At 36.8% G+C, this 21,228-nt stretch overlaps 1 protein-coding gene across 1 annotated transcript in view; it reads left to right on the top strand.

Moving 5' to 3' along the window:
- The window catches only part of LOC134309424 (collagen alpha-3(IX) chain-like), a 75,033-nt gene that overhangs the window by 28,111 nt on the left and 25,694 nt on the right, over positions 1-21,228 (top strand). Inside the window, exons 4-10 of the mRNA XM_062990971.1 lie at positions 4,175-4,246; positions 8,116-8,245; positions 14,066-14,462; positions 17,080-17,160; positions 17,836-17,853; positions 19,846-19,938; positions 20,582-20,617. Of these exons, the coding sequence (XP_062847041.1) occupies positions 4,175-4,246; positions 8,116-8,245; positions 14,066-14,462; positions 17,080-17,160; positions 17,836-17,853; positions 19,846-19,938; positions 20,582-20,617 (827 nt within the window). The remainder of the gene's footprint in view (positions 1-4,174; positions 4,247-8,115; positions 8,246-14,065; positions 14,463-17,079; positions 17,161-17,835; positions 17,854-19,845; positions 19,939-20,581; positions 20,618-21,228) is intronic.

The raw sequence follows: 21,228 nt of genomic DNA on the forward strand, positions 1-21,228 counted from the left end.
TACATTTACATTTTCTGCATTTAGCAGACGCTTTTATCTAAAGTGACTTACAGTACAGTTACATTATACAGTCTAAGCAATTGGGGGTTAAGGGCCTTGCTTTAGGGTCCAACAGCAGCAACCTGGCAGTGGTGGAGTTTGTATTTGAGACAGAACATGAAACCTCGCACCGTCGCTGGATGTTCTAGGTTTACATTCAACCATTAAGGTAGCTGTGCTGTGTATTGTAGCTTCTATTAATTCTATCATTCAGTTTATCCGTGTAATCTAATGGCTGATGTGAAATGTGACACTTTTCTTTAAAAATCCATCAAGTCTGTGATTTTTGAAAAAACAAGATCCATGAAATTAAGCACATTTTATCATGAATTTAGTAGGGCCCTAATTATTTAACAGACTTACCAGTAGCTAAAGATGCAAACATCACAAAAACACACACAACTGTTAATGACAAACATTATAAATATATAAAAAAATAGCATTATTTGAAGAAAAGTTACCAGACACTGTCATTTTTTAATTTTTTTATTTGTACATTGGATGTGGCTAAAGCTGCAATTTTTACTAAAGCTTTTTTTATTAAAGTCTCTGTTTTAAGTATTAAGATTATCTTTTTTTTATTTATTATGTGCTTTGTGGACAATAGAAACCACAACGTTAGACAAAGTAAAGCCTGTAACAGTTTTTTTCATATGACAAGGCTAATAAATTATGCCACGATTTGCCTCCAGAACAGCTGTAAACCTTGTCCTGAATTATTATTATTATTTATTAATCAAATACCAATTTGGACCATAAGACTATGGTTCATAAAGGTGCTCGTACAGCTCTGTGTGTAATTTTGCTGTATTTAGTAAACAGTTCTGTAAAATGCTGTTAATTCCTGCCAGTCGACTTCCGCTCACGACCACAGTCCCTCCACTCTTCTAGGAAGGCTTTCCACAAAATTTTGGAGCGTGTCTGGAAACTGTTTAATCAAAGGAGAATGTGTGAGGTCTACGGTGGCCGAGAAGTGCAAAACAAATTAACATTTCAGAAAACAAAATTACAAAAAAAACAAAAACAAATTTACAACAAAAACAAAACAAATTTACAAGTGCTTGGGTACCCAGTGTTTGTAAATTTGTTTTGGCATATGTAAAAGTGTTTCAGCACTTGTAAATTTGTTTTCGGCATATGTAATTTTGTTTTCTAAAATGTTAATTTGTTTTGCACTTCTCGCCCGCTGATTTCTGACGGAAAGGGTAGGGACAATACACCGGAAGTGCGTGTTGCTTACCTGCTGTCAATCAAACTGTTTCTCAGCGGTAAAGTGAACGGAGTTTGTGATGGTGACGATAAAAAAGGTTTTGTCTAGTTTGTGGAAATCATTTTATCCAGTTGACCCGCTATTGTTTTTCTTGTGGAAAGTTATTAGATTGTTTGTGCAGACGTTTAGACGAGGCGTGTGCATCTCTATCTACCGTCCGCTCTTCTAAACATCTAAGGAATTCCCACAAGGAAAACAAAAGCGGTGTGCACGCTGGTTATAGCAGCATGACCTGTTTAATACACCTCTGTATGAGTAGCACAGTGGGTGGGGGCACCTTACACAGTCATGAGAACAAAAGTTTTATTTATGGTGTTTAACATTTATTATTTTCATTCTTTATTATAATAAGTCAGAACCATATTTTAGGCAAAACAACACACTCCGCCCACTGCGCTACTCATACAGAGGTGTATTAAACAGGTTATGCTGCTATAACCAGCGCACACACCGCATTACTAAGAATAAAAGTGAATACTACTTAATATAATAACCTAACGCTTTCTAATTCCCATAGCAGCAGTTTCCTTCTGTTTCATACACACCACCCGTCTCCCATTGATAAAAATACGGAGCAAAGCGCGTCCTGTATCAGTTCAATACGGAACACCACGTTTAGTCTCCAAATAAAGAAGGATTCTGTATTTTACAGGACGGTTGGTAACCCTGGTTTGATTGTCTCTTATATAGTGAGTGAAATAAAACACACCACCAAAGCTTTAAATCAGTCCCGCACATTCTGGTTTAATATAAGCTCCGATACACTGAGTCCAGTGTTGCAAAAGTGAAACAAGCTTCAAAGCCTCGGTATCAAATGTTCCGTCCCTAATAAACAATGTTTTGTGCATTTTGTGTTAATTATTTTCATTATTTCGCTTATAACTTATTATAATTATTTGTTTTTCTTGTGGGAATTCCTTAGATGTTTAGAAGAGCGGACGGTAGATAGAGATGCACACACCATGTCTAACCGTCTGCACAAACAATCTAATAACTTTCCACAAGAAAAACAATAGCGGGTCAACTGGATAAAATGATTTCCACAAACTAGACAAAACCTTTTTTATCGTCACCATCACAAACTCCGTTCACTTTACCGCTGAGAAACAGTTTGATTGACAGCTGGTAAGCAACACGCACTTCCGGTGTATTGTCCCTACCCTTTCCGTCAGAAATCAGCGGGCGAGAAGTGCAAAACAAATTAACATTTTAGAAAACAAAATTACATATGCCGAAAACAAATGTACAAGTGCTGAAACACTTTTACATATGCCAAAACAAATTTACAAACACTGGGTACCCAAGCACTTGTAAATTTGTTTTGTTTTTGTTGTAAATTTGTTTTAGTTTTTTTTGTAAATTAGTTTTTGTTTTTTTTGTAAATTTGTTTTCTGAAATGTTAATTTGTTTTGCACTTCTTGGCCACCGTAGAGGTCAGACACTAATGTTGTGCAAGAAGAACATGGTTTCAAATAGTTATTCAAATCGATCTCAATGGTGTTCAGTGGTGTTAAGCTTGAGGCTCTGAGCTGCCGTTAGAATATCTTTACATTAAATGTACCGAAATTTACCATGATATTGTGGATCTTGCTTTGTGGTTGAAATTCCCCAAATTATATTTTATTTCTTTTGTATAATTAATTTTATACATCTTTTAGCAAAGGGTGTGGCTGAAGACTCTGAGGTGTGTCTAGATACTTTCGATTAGGGCTGCCGCGATTGGTCAACCTAGTCGATTTAGCGTCAACGTCAATATTTTAAATTGATGCATCATTTTTAAAACTATGTTTATAAATGATCCTTTTTAATTTCGACAACGTTTTCATTCATATAACCATTTCTATAATTTCCCTTAGCACTACTTGCTGCGTGCATGACCACAGTCGTATTTGGTCCAGTCACTGGTTGCCGGCATTAAGCGCAGTCAGAGGCTGATTGTAGAGAGCTTTCAAAGAAAAACTAAAAGTTTTCCAAGACCCAAATTATCAAACGTTTGGGAATACTTACAACTGGCACAAAACAGGTGTTAGTATTCCACACACAAAGCTTTGATGGTACCACAGCAGCACTAGCACCATGTTGCACGTCTACATTGTTTCAACTTCTTAATCACAGAGATCCTAGAATACTGTATTTCTTAGTGAGCTCAGTTAGGGTGCATTTTTACTTCTATATTGTTTCATTAAGCTTCTCAATCACGGAGCTCTTGGAATACCGTATTCCTTAGAGAGCTCAGTTAGGGTGCATTTTTACTTCTGTATTGTTTCATTAAGCTTCTTAATCATGGAGCTCTTGGAATACCGTATTTCTTAGAGAGTTCAGTTAGCGATCAAAGCGCAAAAAGCTTCTTATGTGAAATGCTTACCACTGTGTTTACATCGCTTAGAATGTGAAGTAAGGTTTGAGTGAATGTGTAGGTTAGAATCTGAGCTCATTCTGTCGTTACTGTACGTTGGACTATTTCTGCTATAAGTTGAAGCACCTTGCTTTGTGTACAGAATGCCATAAACACGTGCTGCACTTTGTTTAATATGGAGCACTTGAGAATTTGATAATATGGACATAAACCCTGTTTACATTTAGTTTTGTGTAATTTTGTGTAATTTTTTGAAGAAAAATTAATTGTTAGATTAATCGATAAAATAGTCTATAGTCATTAGTGGCAGCCCTGCTTTCGATCACGAAAAATCAGAATACACACAAATAAATGGTTCAATAAAACAAGGAACATGTTAAAATAGGACAATATAATACAAAAAGAACTTCCCTAATGTGTTTTCTTCTTTGTTCTTACATTCTTACAGTAACAGAGAACCCACTCTCATCATAATGTTTATTCTAGTAATGTTTCTCTCTCTTTCTCAGAGGTGGATTTAAACCGACTAGACGGTGAGACAGTGTGTCCACCCCTCCGAAATGGACAAGACGATCTGCCAGGTAAAAACATGAACTATAAATATCAGCTCTGCATCTTCACATTTTTTCAGGGTTTCTTTTTCTAAATCTTTTGAACTTTCTTAAGCCACTTTTGGCATCTTCTAGTTCTTGAAAACTTTCTTTATTTAACTTTATCTGATTTTATTTATTTTTTTGTTTTTCTGTATTTAATCTGTATGGTTTTATTTATCTGTTTATTTATTTTTCTGTATTTAATCTTTCTGATTTTATTTATTTATTTATTTTATTTGTTTTTCTGTATTTAATCTATCTGATTTTATTTATTTATTTTTCTGTATTTAATCTATCTGATTTTATTTATTTTTCTGTATTTAAACTTTCTGATTTTATTTATTTATTTTTCTGTATTGAATCTTTCTGATTTCATTTATTTATTTAGTTATTTCTTTGTTCTTTTTCTAAATTTAACTTTTCTGATTTTAATTATTTTTTATTATTTTTTTATTTTTTTATTTTTCTGTATTTAATTTTTCTGATTTTATTTATTTATTATTTATTTACTTATTTTTACCTACCCCTTCTTTAACTGGGTCTTCTTGTTGTAAACCTTCTTATTTTACCCTGCTTTTAATCTCTTAGATCTTTTTTATTTGGACCTTCTCATCTGTCTTCAACACCTTCTAGCTTTTCTTATTTACCTTTAAAATCTGAATTTCTTATTATTATTATTTACCTTTTTGGAAATTTTAGCAATTTTAGCATGGCCAATTAGTCTTCCGCTATTAGGGACCTTGATAGCATCTGAGGAGGGTATATTTTCCTGACACACCCCCTCCGACCCCCTTCTTATTCACCAGTGGGCCCAGGACACCAGGACTCAAGGCAGGAACACCCTGGACTATGTGCCAATCCATCACAGGACTTCTTCCTTCCACTCTCAGACATAGCCAATCATGTCTGTGTAGATTATCAGCAGCCCAACAGCACCACAGAGATCCAAACCCAGATCTCAGCAGCAGTAGACCGCTGTGCCACCTGACTGCCTGCTTTTTTAATTTTCTCACACTTATTTCAGCCCTTCTCCAACCCCTTACCTCTCCTTGTTTCCATTCATCTCCCCCATATACAGTACGTTGACATTTTCGGCATTTAGTGGACACTTTTATCCAAAGTGACTTACAGTATACTGTCTAAACAATTATGGGATAGGGCCTTGCTCTAGGGCCCAACAGTGGCAACCTGGCAGTGGTGGGGTTTGAACCAGAAACCTGATTACTAGTCCAGTACCTTAACCACTAGGCTACATGCCTTCTTCATTCAACTCTTCAGGAAGTTCTTGAATTACAATTCTTCCCTCAAATGTTCTTTTACTTCTTTAACCCCTTCTACAAGTTCTACTGTTCCTCTGTCCATTTTTATCCCGATATTCCTCCCTCTCTCTCCTCCTCATTTGTACGTATTTTAACACTACAGCGGCGTAGCGTGATCATCTCAGGCTGACGTGGCTTCTCCCCTCCAGCGCTGAACCTTTTATTCATTAAACCTGATGAAAGCCTCATTTTAAACTGGCTTCAGGTCTCAAACCAGCCAAATAAAACGTTCCGCCGCAGGGTAGCAGCGACACTTCGGGCTCAGCAAGATCTTAATTGGTTACACCGCTTTGGTTTTAGCTAATATACGTCAAGCGTGCAACCGCTAATCACAATCAGGTGTGTATGATGGAAAGTGTCTATGTAGGATTTAAAGGGGCCTGATCTGGGTTTCGTTTCTGAAATGAGCACATGGTTCAATTACTGTTCTTATAAAGTCTGGAATTCTAGAGCTAGTACTTGCTTACATATGAAAAGCTAACGTCTTTTTTTTTTACTGTAAACAACCAAACAAAACAGCCTTTTCATCATAGTGAAAGTTGGGGATAGAGGTCCATATACAGCTGATTTAATACGTATTCAGACCTCTTGACTCTTTGCACACTTTATTGTGTTGTGGATTTGATTTTAAATGCATAGAACTGCAACATTTACCTTCAATCTACACTTAAATCACCCAGAACGATAAAGTAAAAACACTTTTAGAGTCATTTTTGAGAAACCTAAACCAAAATGTCATTCACAAAAGTCTTCCAACCCTTTGCGTAACTCCAAATTGTGGTCAGGTGCATCCGATTTGCTTTTATTACTCAGTTGGAGTCGCCAGTTGCGATTAGAATTGATTGAACATAGTTTGGAAAGGTACACTCGAGTCTATAAGAGCTCACATTTACCCTGCATTATCAGGACAAAAACTACAAAGTCCAAGAAACTGTTTTTCCATCTGTTGTTACTCAGGGTGTTCCACAAGTCTCAGTCATTGGTTCGCTTTTATTTATTGTGCACATGCTTCCTATTGCTATGCGGACGCCACTCAGATCTACCTTAGCACTTAATCTTTAGCACTAAATCTTAGCACTAAACTCACCCATCCAGGCTTTAAACAGAAATTAAAGCCTTGATGAAGCACAACTTTCTCATGCAAAACAGCGATAAAACAGAACTCAGTCTTATAGGCACCAAATCATCCCTCAGCAAAACTCCTTCTCTCTTTTACTCTGCAATGATAACATAACTGTGTCTACTTCCTCTCTAGTACAAAATCTGGGCATCATTTTTGACTCAATTATTTTATTCAGTACACACATTTACTCTGTCTGCTGATCACCAATCAAATTGTGGCAAAGCATTGATCAGAGCATACAAAGAATAAGCATACAAAACCACATCTAAGGCTGAGTGTTTCCAGGACCACAGTGGCTTCACAAACTTTAAAATGGAAGATGCTTGGCACAACCTTGAGTTCTCTTTTACCTTCCCCAGAGGTTTACTGAGGAAGGTAAAAAAGAACTAACACTTACTCTACAAAGCTCCTAAATCTGGAGCTGAGCAGAGATGGGACAACTTTTTGGATGGACAATCATCTCTGTAGTACCTCATAAATAAGGATTTAATGGAAGGGCGGCAAGATGAAACCACTGTTGAGTATAATTCTCATCCCTGTGTAGTCCATCACTGTGTGTGCAGTCAACATGACAAGAAAACTGTGTTCTTTGCAATCGCTGCATCTTTTTGAGGAAGTTTGACGCTGTGACAGTGAGTTTCTCTTCCATCTCTAGTACTAGTATAGAAACGATGCATAAAGTTTAACTTTGCTCAGTTTCTTTGGGATGCTAACATTCGTTCCACTTCCTGTCACTGGACATTGCAGCTCTAAATAAAAATTAATGATAGTCAGTTGCTGGGAACATGGGGTTAGATGTGAGTGACTGGATGGTTGAGTGAGTGTTGACTATAATGGACTGGCCGTTTCAGGGTCGTGTGGACAGTGCTAAGATGCAAAGATTTTCAAACCAAACACGTCTGTGAAGATGATGAATGTGAACATAAAAGCATTCCTGAGTCTATTTACAAGCCGTGAAATCCAAGGAACTGTTTCTTACAACTGTTGTTACTCAGGGTGTTCCTCAAGGTTCAGTCCTTGGTCCGCTTTTATTTATTAAGTACATGCTTTCATTGCACATCACATAATACCTCTTCTGTCTTGCATACAGTCTTCCTCCATCTTAACCTATTGCAGTGCATCTCTTTTATACCTTGTCATTGCGACTTTTGTATCATTGTCTCCCCTGTTTGTTCATTGTTTATTTGTTCCCTGTATTATTAATTGTAATCTGTAAGCATCTTTGGGTTGTTGAAAAGCGCTGTATAAATGTGATGTATTATTATTATTATTATTACTATTATTATTATTATTATTATTATTATTATTATACGTAGCTTCAAACTAAGCTCTTACTGCTATACCGACGACACTATTCTTCTATCTATTAAAAAAGGGAGCTGTTTTGTGTAACCCACCGTGTGTTTGTGCCATAGGGTTTGATCTGATCTCACAGTTCCAGTTGGATGCAATTGCTCTGAAGGGGGTGAGGAAGGTGGAGGGCTCGACGCCCACTCAGGTCGCCTACCGACTTGACAGAGAGGCTAACTTCCAAATTCCTACCAGGTAACACACACATACACATACATACACATATACGTGTAAAAATGCCAGTCAGTGTTGGATACAGGTGTTGCATTATTACAGGTTATCCATACAGATGTTTCTTATCCGGACCCTACAACCATAAAATCTGACAAAAAACACACCAAAAACACAAAAATATAGCTTTAAAGGGGTAATACAGGTGTGCACTCGGGCAGGTAATCATCACAGGAACGTTTGTTCATGATTATAGTGCACAAAACAAGCAATTGCTTCAATAGATTTTAGAATATGACAGCTCTGGCTCACGGTCAGCATCCGGTTCATCCCCTCTGTCATTAGACATTAAGCATTCAGTATGTACAGGAATAGTGCCAACAAGCATTTTATTAGGAACACCTATCTGCTACTTATATTACATGGCTATTTTACAAGCTAAACCTACTCTACAGATTAATGTTGTGGTTATACAATTACTGACTGTAGCTTATCTGTTGCTTTATAGTATTTTTGCTTTTTAATTTTTTGGGTTGGGTGGTTACCATACTCAGCACTGCAATGACACAACACGCGTAGGGTAACGATAAGGTAGTGTGTGATGTTCTGGTTTGTGTGTAGCAGGAGCAGCAGTGTTGTTGGGATTTTTGGTTTATCTGTTATGATTGTGTAGAATTATTACTTAGCATGTTGCAACAACCTCTGCAGTCAAATCATGTGACCTTAAGATAAGATATACTTTATTTTTCATATATACATATACAGCTTTACAGTACAATGAAATTCTTTCTTCGCATATCCCAGTTTGTTTTGGAACCTGGGGTCAGAGCGCAGGGTCAGCCATTGTACGGCCCCCTGGAGCAGACAGGGTTAAGGGTCTTGCTAAAGGACCCAACAGTGGCTGCATAGCAGAGCCTGGGTTAACCCGCCAATCTTTCAGTTGATAGCCCAAAGCTCTACACACTAGGCTACCACTTAGTTGCACTTTTTGTGATTTCTATTCATGTGCAGGAGAGTTTAATGCAGATTCTGTGGTCAGACACATCAGGTTCATGTGCTGTTCCTTAGTTCATGTTCTTATTTCTTGTGAGGATCATATCACTTTTATTTTTCTGTGGACTTTGCTGCGATTCTTTTGCTTTTAGTTGTAAATGACAGGAAGGCAGGTTAACAAAGTTACGATGAGGATGCTAGGACCCCATTTCCCTGCCCTATGGTCGCTTGCATCACAGGTTCCGTGGCTCCAAACCAGCAAGGTTATTGGACCAGAACGGCACCGACTTTTTTGGTCGAGAACCTCTGATTTTGCAATGTAAAACCGCCAAACAGTTTGGGATTCTGGCACCAGTACTGGCACCATGCAGGTGGAAAAGTGCCTACAGTGTAAAGCCTGAGTTATACTTTCGCATCTGAGCGTAGCGCACAACTCAGCACACTGCGCGTGAACCTGTGAGAACGGCAGAAGCATTTATACTTGATGCGTCATTCGTTGCAGTTTTCTCCGAAACTACAGGTGGCAGTGCAAAGAAAGGCGTACCTGTTCCACAAGAGCTCCTTCAAAATCGTCTATTCTGCTGAAGCGCGGTGCTCGCGATATGCGCAAAATTTCAAAAATCGAGAGATGCCAACGTGCATGGCCGGAGCCACCGCGACTGCATCATTTTTGTCGTGCGCACCCTCGCGCCAATTGCGATGCGTGAAGTATGAACCTAGCTTAAGAGAACTGCCAGATGTACAAACAGGTGATTCAATCAGAGCTTGGACATTAGATGTTCATAATTTGTTCCACAATTAGTAGCTTCATGTCCAGGCCACGTCTTACAGTTACAGCTGAATTCCTTAACCTTTTAATGGTCTCAATAATATTAAAAAAATCATTTCTTTGCATTTCTTAGTTTCTTGGGACTATACCAACCACAAACAATTCATATTTTTCAATATTGCACACAGTATTTTTTAAAAGAGCGTCTACCAAATAAATGATGAACTTTCATGGATGATTTTTCAGCTGCTAGCTTCAAGTTGACATAAAGGTTAGAACTACAGTTCCCAGGAGTCACAGAGCTTTAACTTGCAGCACCTGAGATTTACCTATTTAAGGAAACGCAGAGCTTTACTCTGTGCTGAGTCAAACTTTAGGTAGTTACCGACCGGTGTACGTTTGCTTGTGCCTTGATTTATTTAAAAGAGTACTTTTCGCATTTAATCGACAAAAAAGTAGCGCTTCTTAGTCGTGTTCTGCTTCTGTGGTGGGAAGCTAATACAGTGAGTCCTTTAGCGACTCAATTCTCCATCTGACTCGCCAGTCGATTCCTCACTGTAATTCTGTTTTCTCTCCTCAGTTTAGACATTCGGAAGAAGCATTCAGGATCTTGGCTCGTGTGTCAGCTGATTGGTGGATTGAGTAGCTGGTTGGCTGACCACGGTCATGGGTTCCACCTAGGGCTTTTCCCTTCTGTTAGTTATAGTTAGGTTATTAAGATAAGACTTTATTGATCCCCTTGGGGAAATTAATTTAATTTCCTCCGCTCTGAACTTTGGGTCCTGTTTCCCACAGCTGGTTAGTCTCTGTTGTACCAGCCCACCCAGACTTGACTAGTTACCAAACACTTGATAAATAACAGAGTCAATTTTTCTAAACCCTTGGTAATTGCCTCTTCTTCCACATTTGTGTTTAAAGCGGCAGTTCTAGGATCTAAAAATTTAGAGACATTTCAGCCCAGATCGACTGAGTCAGTAAAAGTTAAAGGCCGAGGAGTGAGTTAGCATCAACGGCTTTCCAGCGAGGCCTTCATTTCTTTTATAAGCCAACAGGAAACTCTATTTTATCACCTCGCCTTGATCCGTTTACGAGCCGGTAAAATGCTGGCTACTGCTCCGTCCATAAATCTACCACCTGCGGAGTCCCCGAGCCTGTTAGCTGGCTCACAGAGGCTCTTCTACTGTCTAAGCACATTCGGCTCTGGGGTAACTGGTTTTTACTGGCCTCGAGCCCAATCCTGGCCTGTATAAGGGCGGTAATGAAAGCTTTACACGTCCTGTAGAGATCTGACATGATCACGGTTGTGAATTTAAACCTACAGACGCAGGGTTGTAAGGCTTTGAAGATTTCAGAGCAGTTGGTTTTGATTTCTCTGGTCTTGGTGATTTGGTTGTTTCATGATACAAAACATATTATATTTAATTATAATTATTTATTTACAGCATTTAGCAGATGTTTTTTATCCAAAGTGACTCAATTAAGTGATACAATGCAAGCAATTCTCACTCTGTTTTAATACAGTTTGTATTTAAAATGGAACATCTTCTGACCATGTAGTGTGTTATAAGTATGATGAAGTTTGATGCCACTGAAGAATTCTAAAATACATCTGCTGAATATACACTGACAAGGCATAACATTATGACCACTGGTGAAGTGAATAACACTGATTATCTCTTCATCATGGCACCTGTTAGTGGGGGGGATATATAAGGCAGCAAGTGAACATTTTATCCTCAAAGTTGATGTTAGAAGCAAGAAAAATGGACGAGCATGAGGATTTGAGTGAGTTTGACGAGGGCCAAATTGTGATGTCTAGATGACTGGGTCAGAGCATCTCCAAAACTGCAGCTCTTGTGGGGTGTTCCCAGTCTGCAGTGGTCAGTATCAATCAAAAGTGGTCCAGAGAAGGAACAGTGGTAAACCGGCGACAGGGTCATGGGTGGCCAGGGGGAGCAAAGGCTGGCCCGTGTGGTCTGATCCAACAGACGAGCTACTGTAGCTCAAACTGCTGAAGAAGTTCATGCTGGTTCTGATAAAAAGGTGGCAGAATACACAGAGCATCACGGTTTGTTACGTATGGGGCAGTGTTATGGCAGCTTTATGACATTCTTATGTCAGTGTTATGGCAGCTTAATGTTATTCGTATGTCAGCATTATGACAGCATTATGTTATTCTTATGGCAATGTTATAACAAATTTTTGTTATTCTTATGGCAGTGTTATAGGTTTTATGTTATAAGTTTATGTTAGAATTTTCTATATTTCTGCATAAATATGACCTAAAACATCATCCGATTTTCACACAAGTCCTACAAGTAGATTAAGAGAACCCAGTTAAACAAATGAGACAAAAATATTGTACTTGGTCATTTATTTATTGAGGAAAATGATCCAATATTACATATTTGTGAGTGGCAAAAGTATGTGAACCTTTGCTTTCAGTATCTGGTGTGACCCCCCCTTTGCAGCAATAACTGCAACTAAACGTTTCCGGTAACTGTTCCAGTCCTGCACACCGGCTTGGAGGAATTTTAGCCCATTCCTGCGTACAGAACAGCTTCAACTCTAGGATGTTGGTGGGTTTCCGCACATTAACTGCTCGCTTCAGGTCCTTCCACAACATTTCGATTGGATTAAGGTCAGGACTTTGACTTGGCCATTCCAAAACATTAACTTTATTCTTCTTTAACCTTTCTTTGTAGAACGACTTGTGTGCTTAGGGTCGTTGTCTTGCTGCATGACCCACCTTCTCTTGAGATTCAGTTCATGAACAGATGTCCTGACATTTTCCTTAAGAATTCTCTGATATAATTCAGAATTCATTGTTCCATCAATGATGGCAAGCCGTCCTGGCCCAGATGCAGCAAAACAGGCCCAAAACATGACACTACCACCACCATGTTTCACAGATGGGATAAGGTTCTTATGCTGGAATGCAGTGATTTCCTTTCTCCAAACATAACGCTTTTCATTTAAAACAAAAAGTTCTTGGTCTCATCCGTCCACAAAACATTTTTCCAGTAGCCTTCTGGCTTGTCCACGTGATCTGTAGCAAACTGCAGACGAGCAGCAATGTTCTTTTTGGAGAGCAGTGGCTTTCTCCTTGCAACCCTGCCATGCACACCATTGTTGTTCAGTGTTCTCCTGATGGTGGACTCATGAACATTAACATTAGCCAATGTGAGAGAGGCCTTCAGTTGCTTAGAAGTTACCCTGGGGTCCTTTGTGACCTCGCCGACTATTACACACCTTGCTCTTGGAGTGATCTTTGTTGGTCGACCACTCCTGAGGAGGGTAACAATGGTCTTGAATTTCCTCCATTTGTGCACAATCTGTCTGACTGTGTATTGGTGGAGTCCAAACTCTTTAGAGATGGTTTTGTAACCTTTTCCAGCCTGATGAGCATCAACAACTCTTTTTCTGAGGTCCTCAGAAATCTCCTTTGTTCGTGCCATGATACACTACCACAAACATGTGTTGTGAAGAGCAGACTTTGATAGATCCCTGTTCTTTAAATAAAACAGGGTGCCCACTCACACCTGATTGTCATCCCATTGATTGAAAACACCTGACTCTAATTTCACCTTCAAATTAACTGCGAATCCTAGAGGTTCACATACTTTTGCCACTCACAAATATGTAATATTGGATGATTTTCCTCAATAAATAAATGACCAAGTACAATATTTTTGTCTCATTTGTTTAACTGGGTTCTCTTTATCTACTTTTAGGACTTGTGTGAAAATCTGATGATGTTTTAGGTCATATTTATGCAGAAATATAGAAAATTCTAAAGGGTTCACAAACTTTCAAGCACCACTGTATGTCAGTGTTTCGACAGCTTTATGTCATTCTTATGTCAGTGTTATGGCAGCTTTATGACATTCTCATTTCAGTATTATTGCAGCTTTATGACATTCTTATGTCAGTGTTACAACAGCTTTATGTTATTCTTATGTCAGTGTTACGACACAGGGTTCAGGTCTGAACCTTATTGATGAATGTGTCTTCTGCATGACCTGAGGAACTCCAGGTAGAAAATATTTCACTCTGTCCTCCCCCCCCCCCCCCCCCCCCAGCCTGAACTTCCCGGGCGGCTTCCCTCAGGAGTACTCGTTCATGACCACTTTCCGCATGATCAAGAACACGGTGAACAAGGTGTGGAACCTGTGGCAGGTGGTGGACGAGAACGGCGAGAAGCAGGCCGGCATGCGTCTGAACGGAGACCAGCAGGCCCTGGAGTTCTTCCTGACCACTCTTGCCGGAGACCTGCAGATGGTCACCTTCCCCGGCCTGTCCGTCCTCTTCAACACCAAGTGGCACAAGGTGATGATCGGGGTGGAGAACGAGCTGGTCACGCTCTACGTGGACTGCCAGCCCGTCGACCAGAAGCCTATCAAGAGCAAGGGCTACGTTAGCACCGAGGGAGACACGCTAATCGGGAGGCTGGATGCAGATCCTAACAGCTCTGTGGTGGTAAGAAACCTTTCCTGATTAACTTTAGGACAGGACCAGTTGTACCTTACATAGAATTTAAGTTCTGATATCAGTGAGCTGAAGCACTTTTTCAGTGATTAGTGCAGTTAGCTAAACGCTAATTAGCTTTCTTACACAAAAAAGTCAACATTAAATTAAATAGCCTGCTAGGAAAGCTGCTTGCTGTATTGTAATAGGTTTTGTCACTGCTGATTTTAGCCACAACAGCTAAAATGATTATGTTTAATTATCAAAACGTTGATGAGCATCTGTTAGCATCAGTGCTACCAATGATAGCCGCATAGTAAGCATTTCAAGGTAAGCATTTTTAAAGAGGACCTAGCTAAGGAATCTGGTTGAATTGTACCTTGTTTTGCTAACTTTATTAAGGTAAGCCCAGCATGGCCATATATTCTACAGAAAGGACAGTAGAGCTGGGTGACCACGGCTTTTAGGGACGCCCCCAATATTCAACAATTTTGGTTAACTGCCGCAGTAGAGCGGGTTCTGATAAGACTGTAGTCCATCTGTTTCTCTACATACTTTGTTAGCCCCCTTTCATGCTGTTCTTCAATGGTCAGGACCCCCACAGGACCACCACAGAGCAGGTATTATTTAGGTGGTGGATCATTCTCAGCACTGCAGTGACACTGACATGGTGGTGGTGTGTTAGTGTGTGTTGTGCTGGTATGAGTGGATAAGACACAGTAGCTCTGCTGGAGTTTTTAAAAACACCTCACTGTCACTGCTGGACTGAGAATAGTCCACCAACCAAAAATATACAGCTGACAGCACCCCGTGGGCAGCGTCCTGTGACCACTGATGAAGGTCTAGAAGACGACCGACTCAAACAGCAGCAATAGATGAGCGATCGTCTCTGACTTTACATCTACAAGGTGGACCAACTAGGTAGGAGTGTCTAATAGAGTGGACAGTGAGTGGACACGGTATTTAAAAACTCCAGTAGCGCTGCTGTGAACTCGTAAGGCAGATTATTTAGACGCACTACTTTACGTCTGTGCAGTTTTAGCTTACTTAGCTAACACAGTTCGCCTCAGTCCATTTAAACGGACGGGCTAAGGCGGCACAACCCGCTAGCACGGCAGCTAACGTCTCCCTCCGTGCACCAAAAACGGTTAAACTGTCCCTGACGAGCCTGAATTTACAAATAAACGACACTTGTGCACCTTTATACTAATTTAAAATCAATGAGAATTTATCTACATTTAAAAGAACTCAGTTAGTTGCTCCACATTTATTCGTCCGCCATGTTTGTAGTTTTTTGTGAGAAATGTTGTGCAGCACTGAATGCTGGGATTGCCTTCAGCGCTGAGGAAGCGTCGGACGCTCTCTCGTTATTCAGTCAGATTATCACTCAGAATTAAGGCGCCTCAGTAGGAGCATTTTAAGGAATCTAAGAATTTAGACACGCCCTCTTCTCGGGAGTGTAGGATGATGTGAAATGCATCACTGAGTTTTCAGACAGACCCATAATGCTCCTTCTTTACAGTGTGTACCAACACTGGAATTAGTGTATAAATCATTATACTTATTACAGTAATGTCACATGTCGGATGTTGTAAGCAAGATGAGGCAAGATTTTATTGACCACCTCAGGGAAATTACCGTGTTAAAGAGGTACAACAAAGGGGCGTCACCTTGCAACCATGAGCATGGCACATACATGAAGCATAAGCTCTGGGAGCACAGAGCTTTATTTAATTTCAAATAAACAATAAACAGCTGTTTTGGTCAGAGCTTGGCTTGAGCGGTGCAGTGAAACGTCATCAAATTACAAATATGAAATGAATAACCGTCAAATTCTCTATAAAAGCTCCACATGTATCTGTGTTTATCTGGATTTTCCTCACTGTTTCACTTTTAAACTTGTGTTACAGCTCCAGGTTCTGAGAAATTGTGAGAATCAGCTTCTCTAAGAGTCTAAAATGCTTATCATTAAAAAATAAATAAATAAAGCTTAACGTGGATTAATGTACTATACTAAAGACACAGAAGCACTAAACTTCTCTTCATTATTATTGATCATAAATTCTCTCCACTAATGAAATTCCTCACTTATTGTTTTAGTAGTACAATCTACAGTCTATATAAAAACACTGAAATACAATTGAAAAACAGTAACAAATCAATATAAAAATACAATAAAAGCTGCACTTTAGCTTTACTTTTTTATTGTTCCTTATGCTTCTTAATCGTGAAGATGCTTGATCCTGGAATACCGAATTCCATTCAGAAAAGACGCATTCAAATTCACACATTGTTAATTATATTTCAGTGTTTTTAGATTATATTTGTGTTATTTTCAAATGGTATAAATGTCAAAAACATCCCATTATTTTACATTAGACTAAAATATATGCAGTTCTACGGGACCATGGACACATTAACAGGTTTCCCATATATCCTTATGGGGAAAAATACCTTGAAACTCAACGTCTTTTAAACTCAACGTCACTCCCAGAACCAACTGACATCAAAACACTGAAGATATTTTTTTTATTTTGTACTTGATTATCTTTCATTTTTCAGTGTCCTAACCTCTCTGCAGTTGCCCATGAAGCATATAAATAAAGTATTTTCTTCATGTTTGTTTCAGTTTGAGTTGCAGTGGATGTTGATTCACTGCGACCCGAAGAGAGCTCAGAGAGAAAGCTGCACTGAACTTCCTCTGTCCGAGGTAGTCACACCATCTTCTACCTCTTCATCTGCTCACATCACTTAATGTTTATTTAATAGCAGAGCACTGCTAGTCTAATGTAGATAGCTAGTAGATTAGCTAGATAGTATTTAGTGACTTATCTCTGCTTTATGGTGATCGTTATGCTGAAGAAAGAACTGAATAGCAGGCTTAGCTGTGATTGGCTAGTCAAATTTAATCCCTGTTGACTCAGAGCTGCCTGTTACCCCTCGAAACCACAACCTGGATAATAAATGACCATGTTAACTATAGCACTGAAAGATTTATAATAGCAAGTTATTAGCAACAACCAGCAACATTAAATCCACAAGTATTTAATTACACATATAACGCCACTATAGTGGTGCTAGTTCTTAGGGTGTTAGGGCAGTGGTAGCTCAGTAGTTAATCTACAGAACTAGTAGTCAGAAGGTTGCCACTTTAGGGCAAGACCCTTAACTCTCAATTGCTCAAATTGTATTCATTAATGATTGTAAAAAATATGCGTGTGCTAAGTGCTGCAAATGTAAATGTAGTTCCTGCTTTTGCTGCTGGCCAATCACTGCAGTAGTTTTGATCATGTGTGCTTGATAATTTCTCATTCTGCTGGTGAGGTGCGGGGTGCCAGTTTCACTAACTCTACCCTCTATTCTCTCTCTCTCTTTGCTTCTTCAGATGTATGCCAATGCTGAGGTACTTCATTTAATTTTCACTTTTTATCTTTTTTTAAGCAAATAATCTACGCCAGCGCTTTGTTGCCTAGTCGCTTGCTGCTAAACTTACTGGGTGCTTCAGTCACCAACAACATGAGATATTTACATTTGATCATCTAGGTGTCGGAGAACATAATAAAAAACATGTAAAGTCACTAAATCAGCTGCACACACGGCTGTACAGGTGAGTTCTGGTACACTATATGGTCAGAAGTATTTGGACACCTGAGCATGAACTTGTTTTACATCCTGTTCCAAAATCATGAGCATCTACAGTATATCAAATTGCATATAGTTTACCTTATATAATTTGTATACACTTGTTAGAAAGGAATGTGGCATAAATAACTAAATTTAATTATTAGGAGGGGTGTCCACATACTTTTGGTCATACAGTGTAGGTTGATTACTGTTACCAACATGAGGCAGCTAAGATAAATAAATAAATAAATCAATAAAACAATTAATCAATAAATCAGTGATGCATGATTCAGAAACCTTACTGGTCAAATAATGCAAAGAACGTGGACCCCAGTGCAATGGAAAAGAAAAACCTTGTCTGAGCCTTAACAATTATTTATTGATTTATTGATTTATTGATTTATTGATTTATTTTTTGTTATTTAATTATTATTATTATTATTATTATTTCACAGATTATTTATTTATTTATGTATATTATTATTATTATTGTTGTTATCTTACTATCATTATTATTTTACAAATATTTATTTATATGAATTAATTAATAATATTATTATTTGTATTATTATTATTTACAATTATTATTGTTATTATAATAAGTATTATTATTTTAATAATTTTGTTTATTATGTATTTATTTAAATCATTATTATTTTTATTAATATTGTTATTATTATTATTATTTTACAAATATTATTTATTTATTTAATATTATTTTACAAATATTATTTATTTATTTATTCAGTTATTTATTTTAGTTTATTTATGTATTTATTTATTCAGTTATTTATTTATTTATTTATTTATTTATTTATTCAGTTATTCATTTATTTATTTATTTATTTATTTATGTATTCTAGTGTTAATGTTATTTCATTATTATTATTATTATTTTACAGTTTATTTATTTATTTATTTATGTGTATCATTATTATTGTTGTTGTTATCTTACTATCTTTATTATTTTAAAAATATTCATTTATATGAATTAAATAGTATTATCATTATTAATTTATTATTGTTATTTACAATTATTATTGTTATTATAATAAGTATTATTATTTTAATAATTGTATTTATTATGTATTTATTTAAATCATTATTATTTTTATTATTGTTATTATTATTATTATTTTACAAATATTATTTATTTACTTACTTACTTATGTATTTATTTATTCAGTTATTTATGTCTTTATTCAGTTATTTATTTATTTACTATTTATGTATATTAGTATTATTGTTATTTTATTATTATTGTTATTTCATTTATTATTATAATTTTACAGTTTATTTTTTTATTTATTTATTTATATCATTATTATTATTGTTATTTTACTATCATTATTATTTTACAAATATATTTTTATATGAATTAATTAATAATATTATTATTATTATTATAATTATTATTTACAATTATTATTGTTATTGTAATAAGTATTATTATTTTAATAATTTTATTTATTATGTATTTATTTTAATCATTATTGTTGTATTTAAATTATTATTATTTTATCATTATTATTATTATTATAATTATTTTACAAATATTATTATTTATTTATTTATTTTGCATGCACACCATTTTCAGAATAAGTTACAAAATAAATCTATAAAAAAGTTCTACGGTAAAATATTAAATGTCTTTCTACTGTTTATATTTAAAGTAGACATTTAATGTTGTTTAAGTTACCTTAAACACTGTTGTGTAAAGTTAATCCATTAAGTTTTTAATACTCATTATTATTGGTACAATTCTGTCCAGCCGGATCCCAAACCAATTCCCGGGCCTCCTGGACCTCCGGGTTCTCCAGGACCTCGAGGAGCTGCTGGAGAGGACGGTCGTGATGGAAGAGATGTAAGTAAAGTTTTATTTTGAGTAGATAAAATAAAATTAAAACTGCTCACTCTAAAATATGATTTTTTAAGAATATCTATAGGGAGCCAAGATATTGTCCAATATTTAAATGATTTAAAGATAGCAACCCTGTCCTTTAGTATAATACAGGTTTTTTTTCAAGCGACCCACATTTTGTCCATGATTTGTCCAATCCATCAAAACGAAACACAAAATGAAGTATAATTAATTAACAGAAATTGTGACAATCTGGTCCCACTGTTGTTTACAAAATGTAACGTAAAGCCTCCACAAGGAAGCGTTTGTGTACAGTTCATTTTGTGTTTATGTGCCAGTTAAAATTGGTTTATTTAATCATTATTATTTTATTGTGCGACACATTTTTTTGGCTTTTGGTTGAAAAACCCTGGTATAATATTTCCTTTCTAAAAAGGCAAATTAGTCCCATTCTCGTTATCGTCTGTTCTGACAGTTTTGACAAGACTGAGCAATTATTATTATTTATGTATATGTTTTTATTTTATTTTATTTATTTAGTTATATAATAATAATAATAATAATAATAATATAGTAATAATAATAATTATTGTTATTATTTATTTATTTATATGTTTAATTTTAATTTAATTTATTTTTGTTTCAGGGTCTTCCAGGCACCCCAGGCACTCATGGCACACCCGTGAGTACAGGACATACCATACATATGGACAGAAATATTGGCACTCCTGCCTTTCTCACAGCAATTTGTTGCAGTTACTAATGTACTGGTGTTTACATTCTTCTTTGTACTGTTTGCATTGGAACAAAACAAAAATGCTGTTAAAAAAAAAAGTCAAATCTGACAAAATTCCACACAGAACTGCAGACAAGGAAATTATACCTGGTTCTGGCACTGGATGTCTTTACTGTTTGCATGGCATCATAAAAGAACAGTGACCCAAATCATTCCTCAAAAAACAACCAGAATGGGGTTAGACAAAGAGCTGACAAAGTTGCCAGCAGTGAGTCCAGATCTAAACCCCATTAAAGCAGCAGTTGGGAGAAACACCCTTCAGATCTGAGAGACGTGGATCAGCTGGTAATAGAACTGAAGGTCCAAAATTCCAGTAGAGAGGAGTGAGAAACTCATTTATGATTACAGGAGGGAAAAGATTTCAGTTTTTGTCTCTATAAAGTTTTTCTACCAAATATTATGTTAAAATATTAAGTTTTCTGAGAAAGAAGTGAAGGGGTGCCAATATTTTTGGTCATGATTGTAAGAATTTAAAGACTTAAATAATAATATTATTA

The sequence above is a fragment of the Trichomycterus rosablanca genome, chromosome 1 (genome assembly GCF_030014385.1).
Source record: "Trichomycterus rosablanca isolate fTriRos1 chromosome 1, fTriRos1.hap1, whole genome shotgun sequence".
In the NCBI taxonomy this organism is placed as follows: Eukaryota; Metazoa; Chordata; class Actinopteri; order Siluriformes; family Trichomycteridae; genus Trichomycterus; species Trichomycterus rosablanca.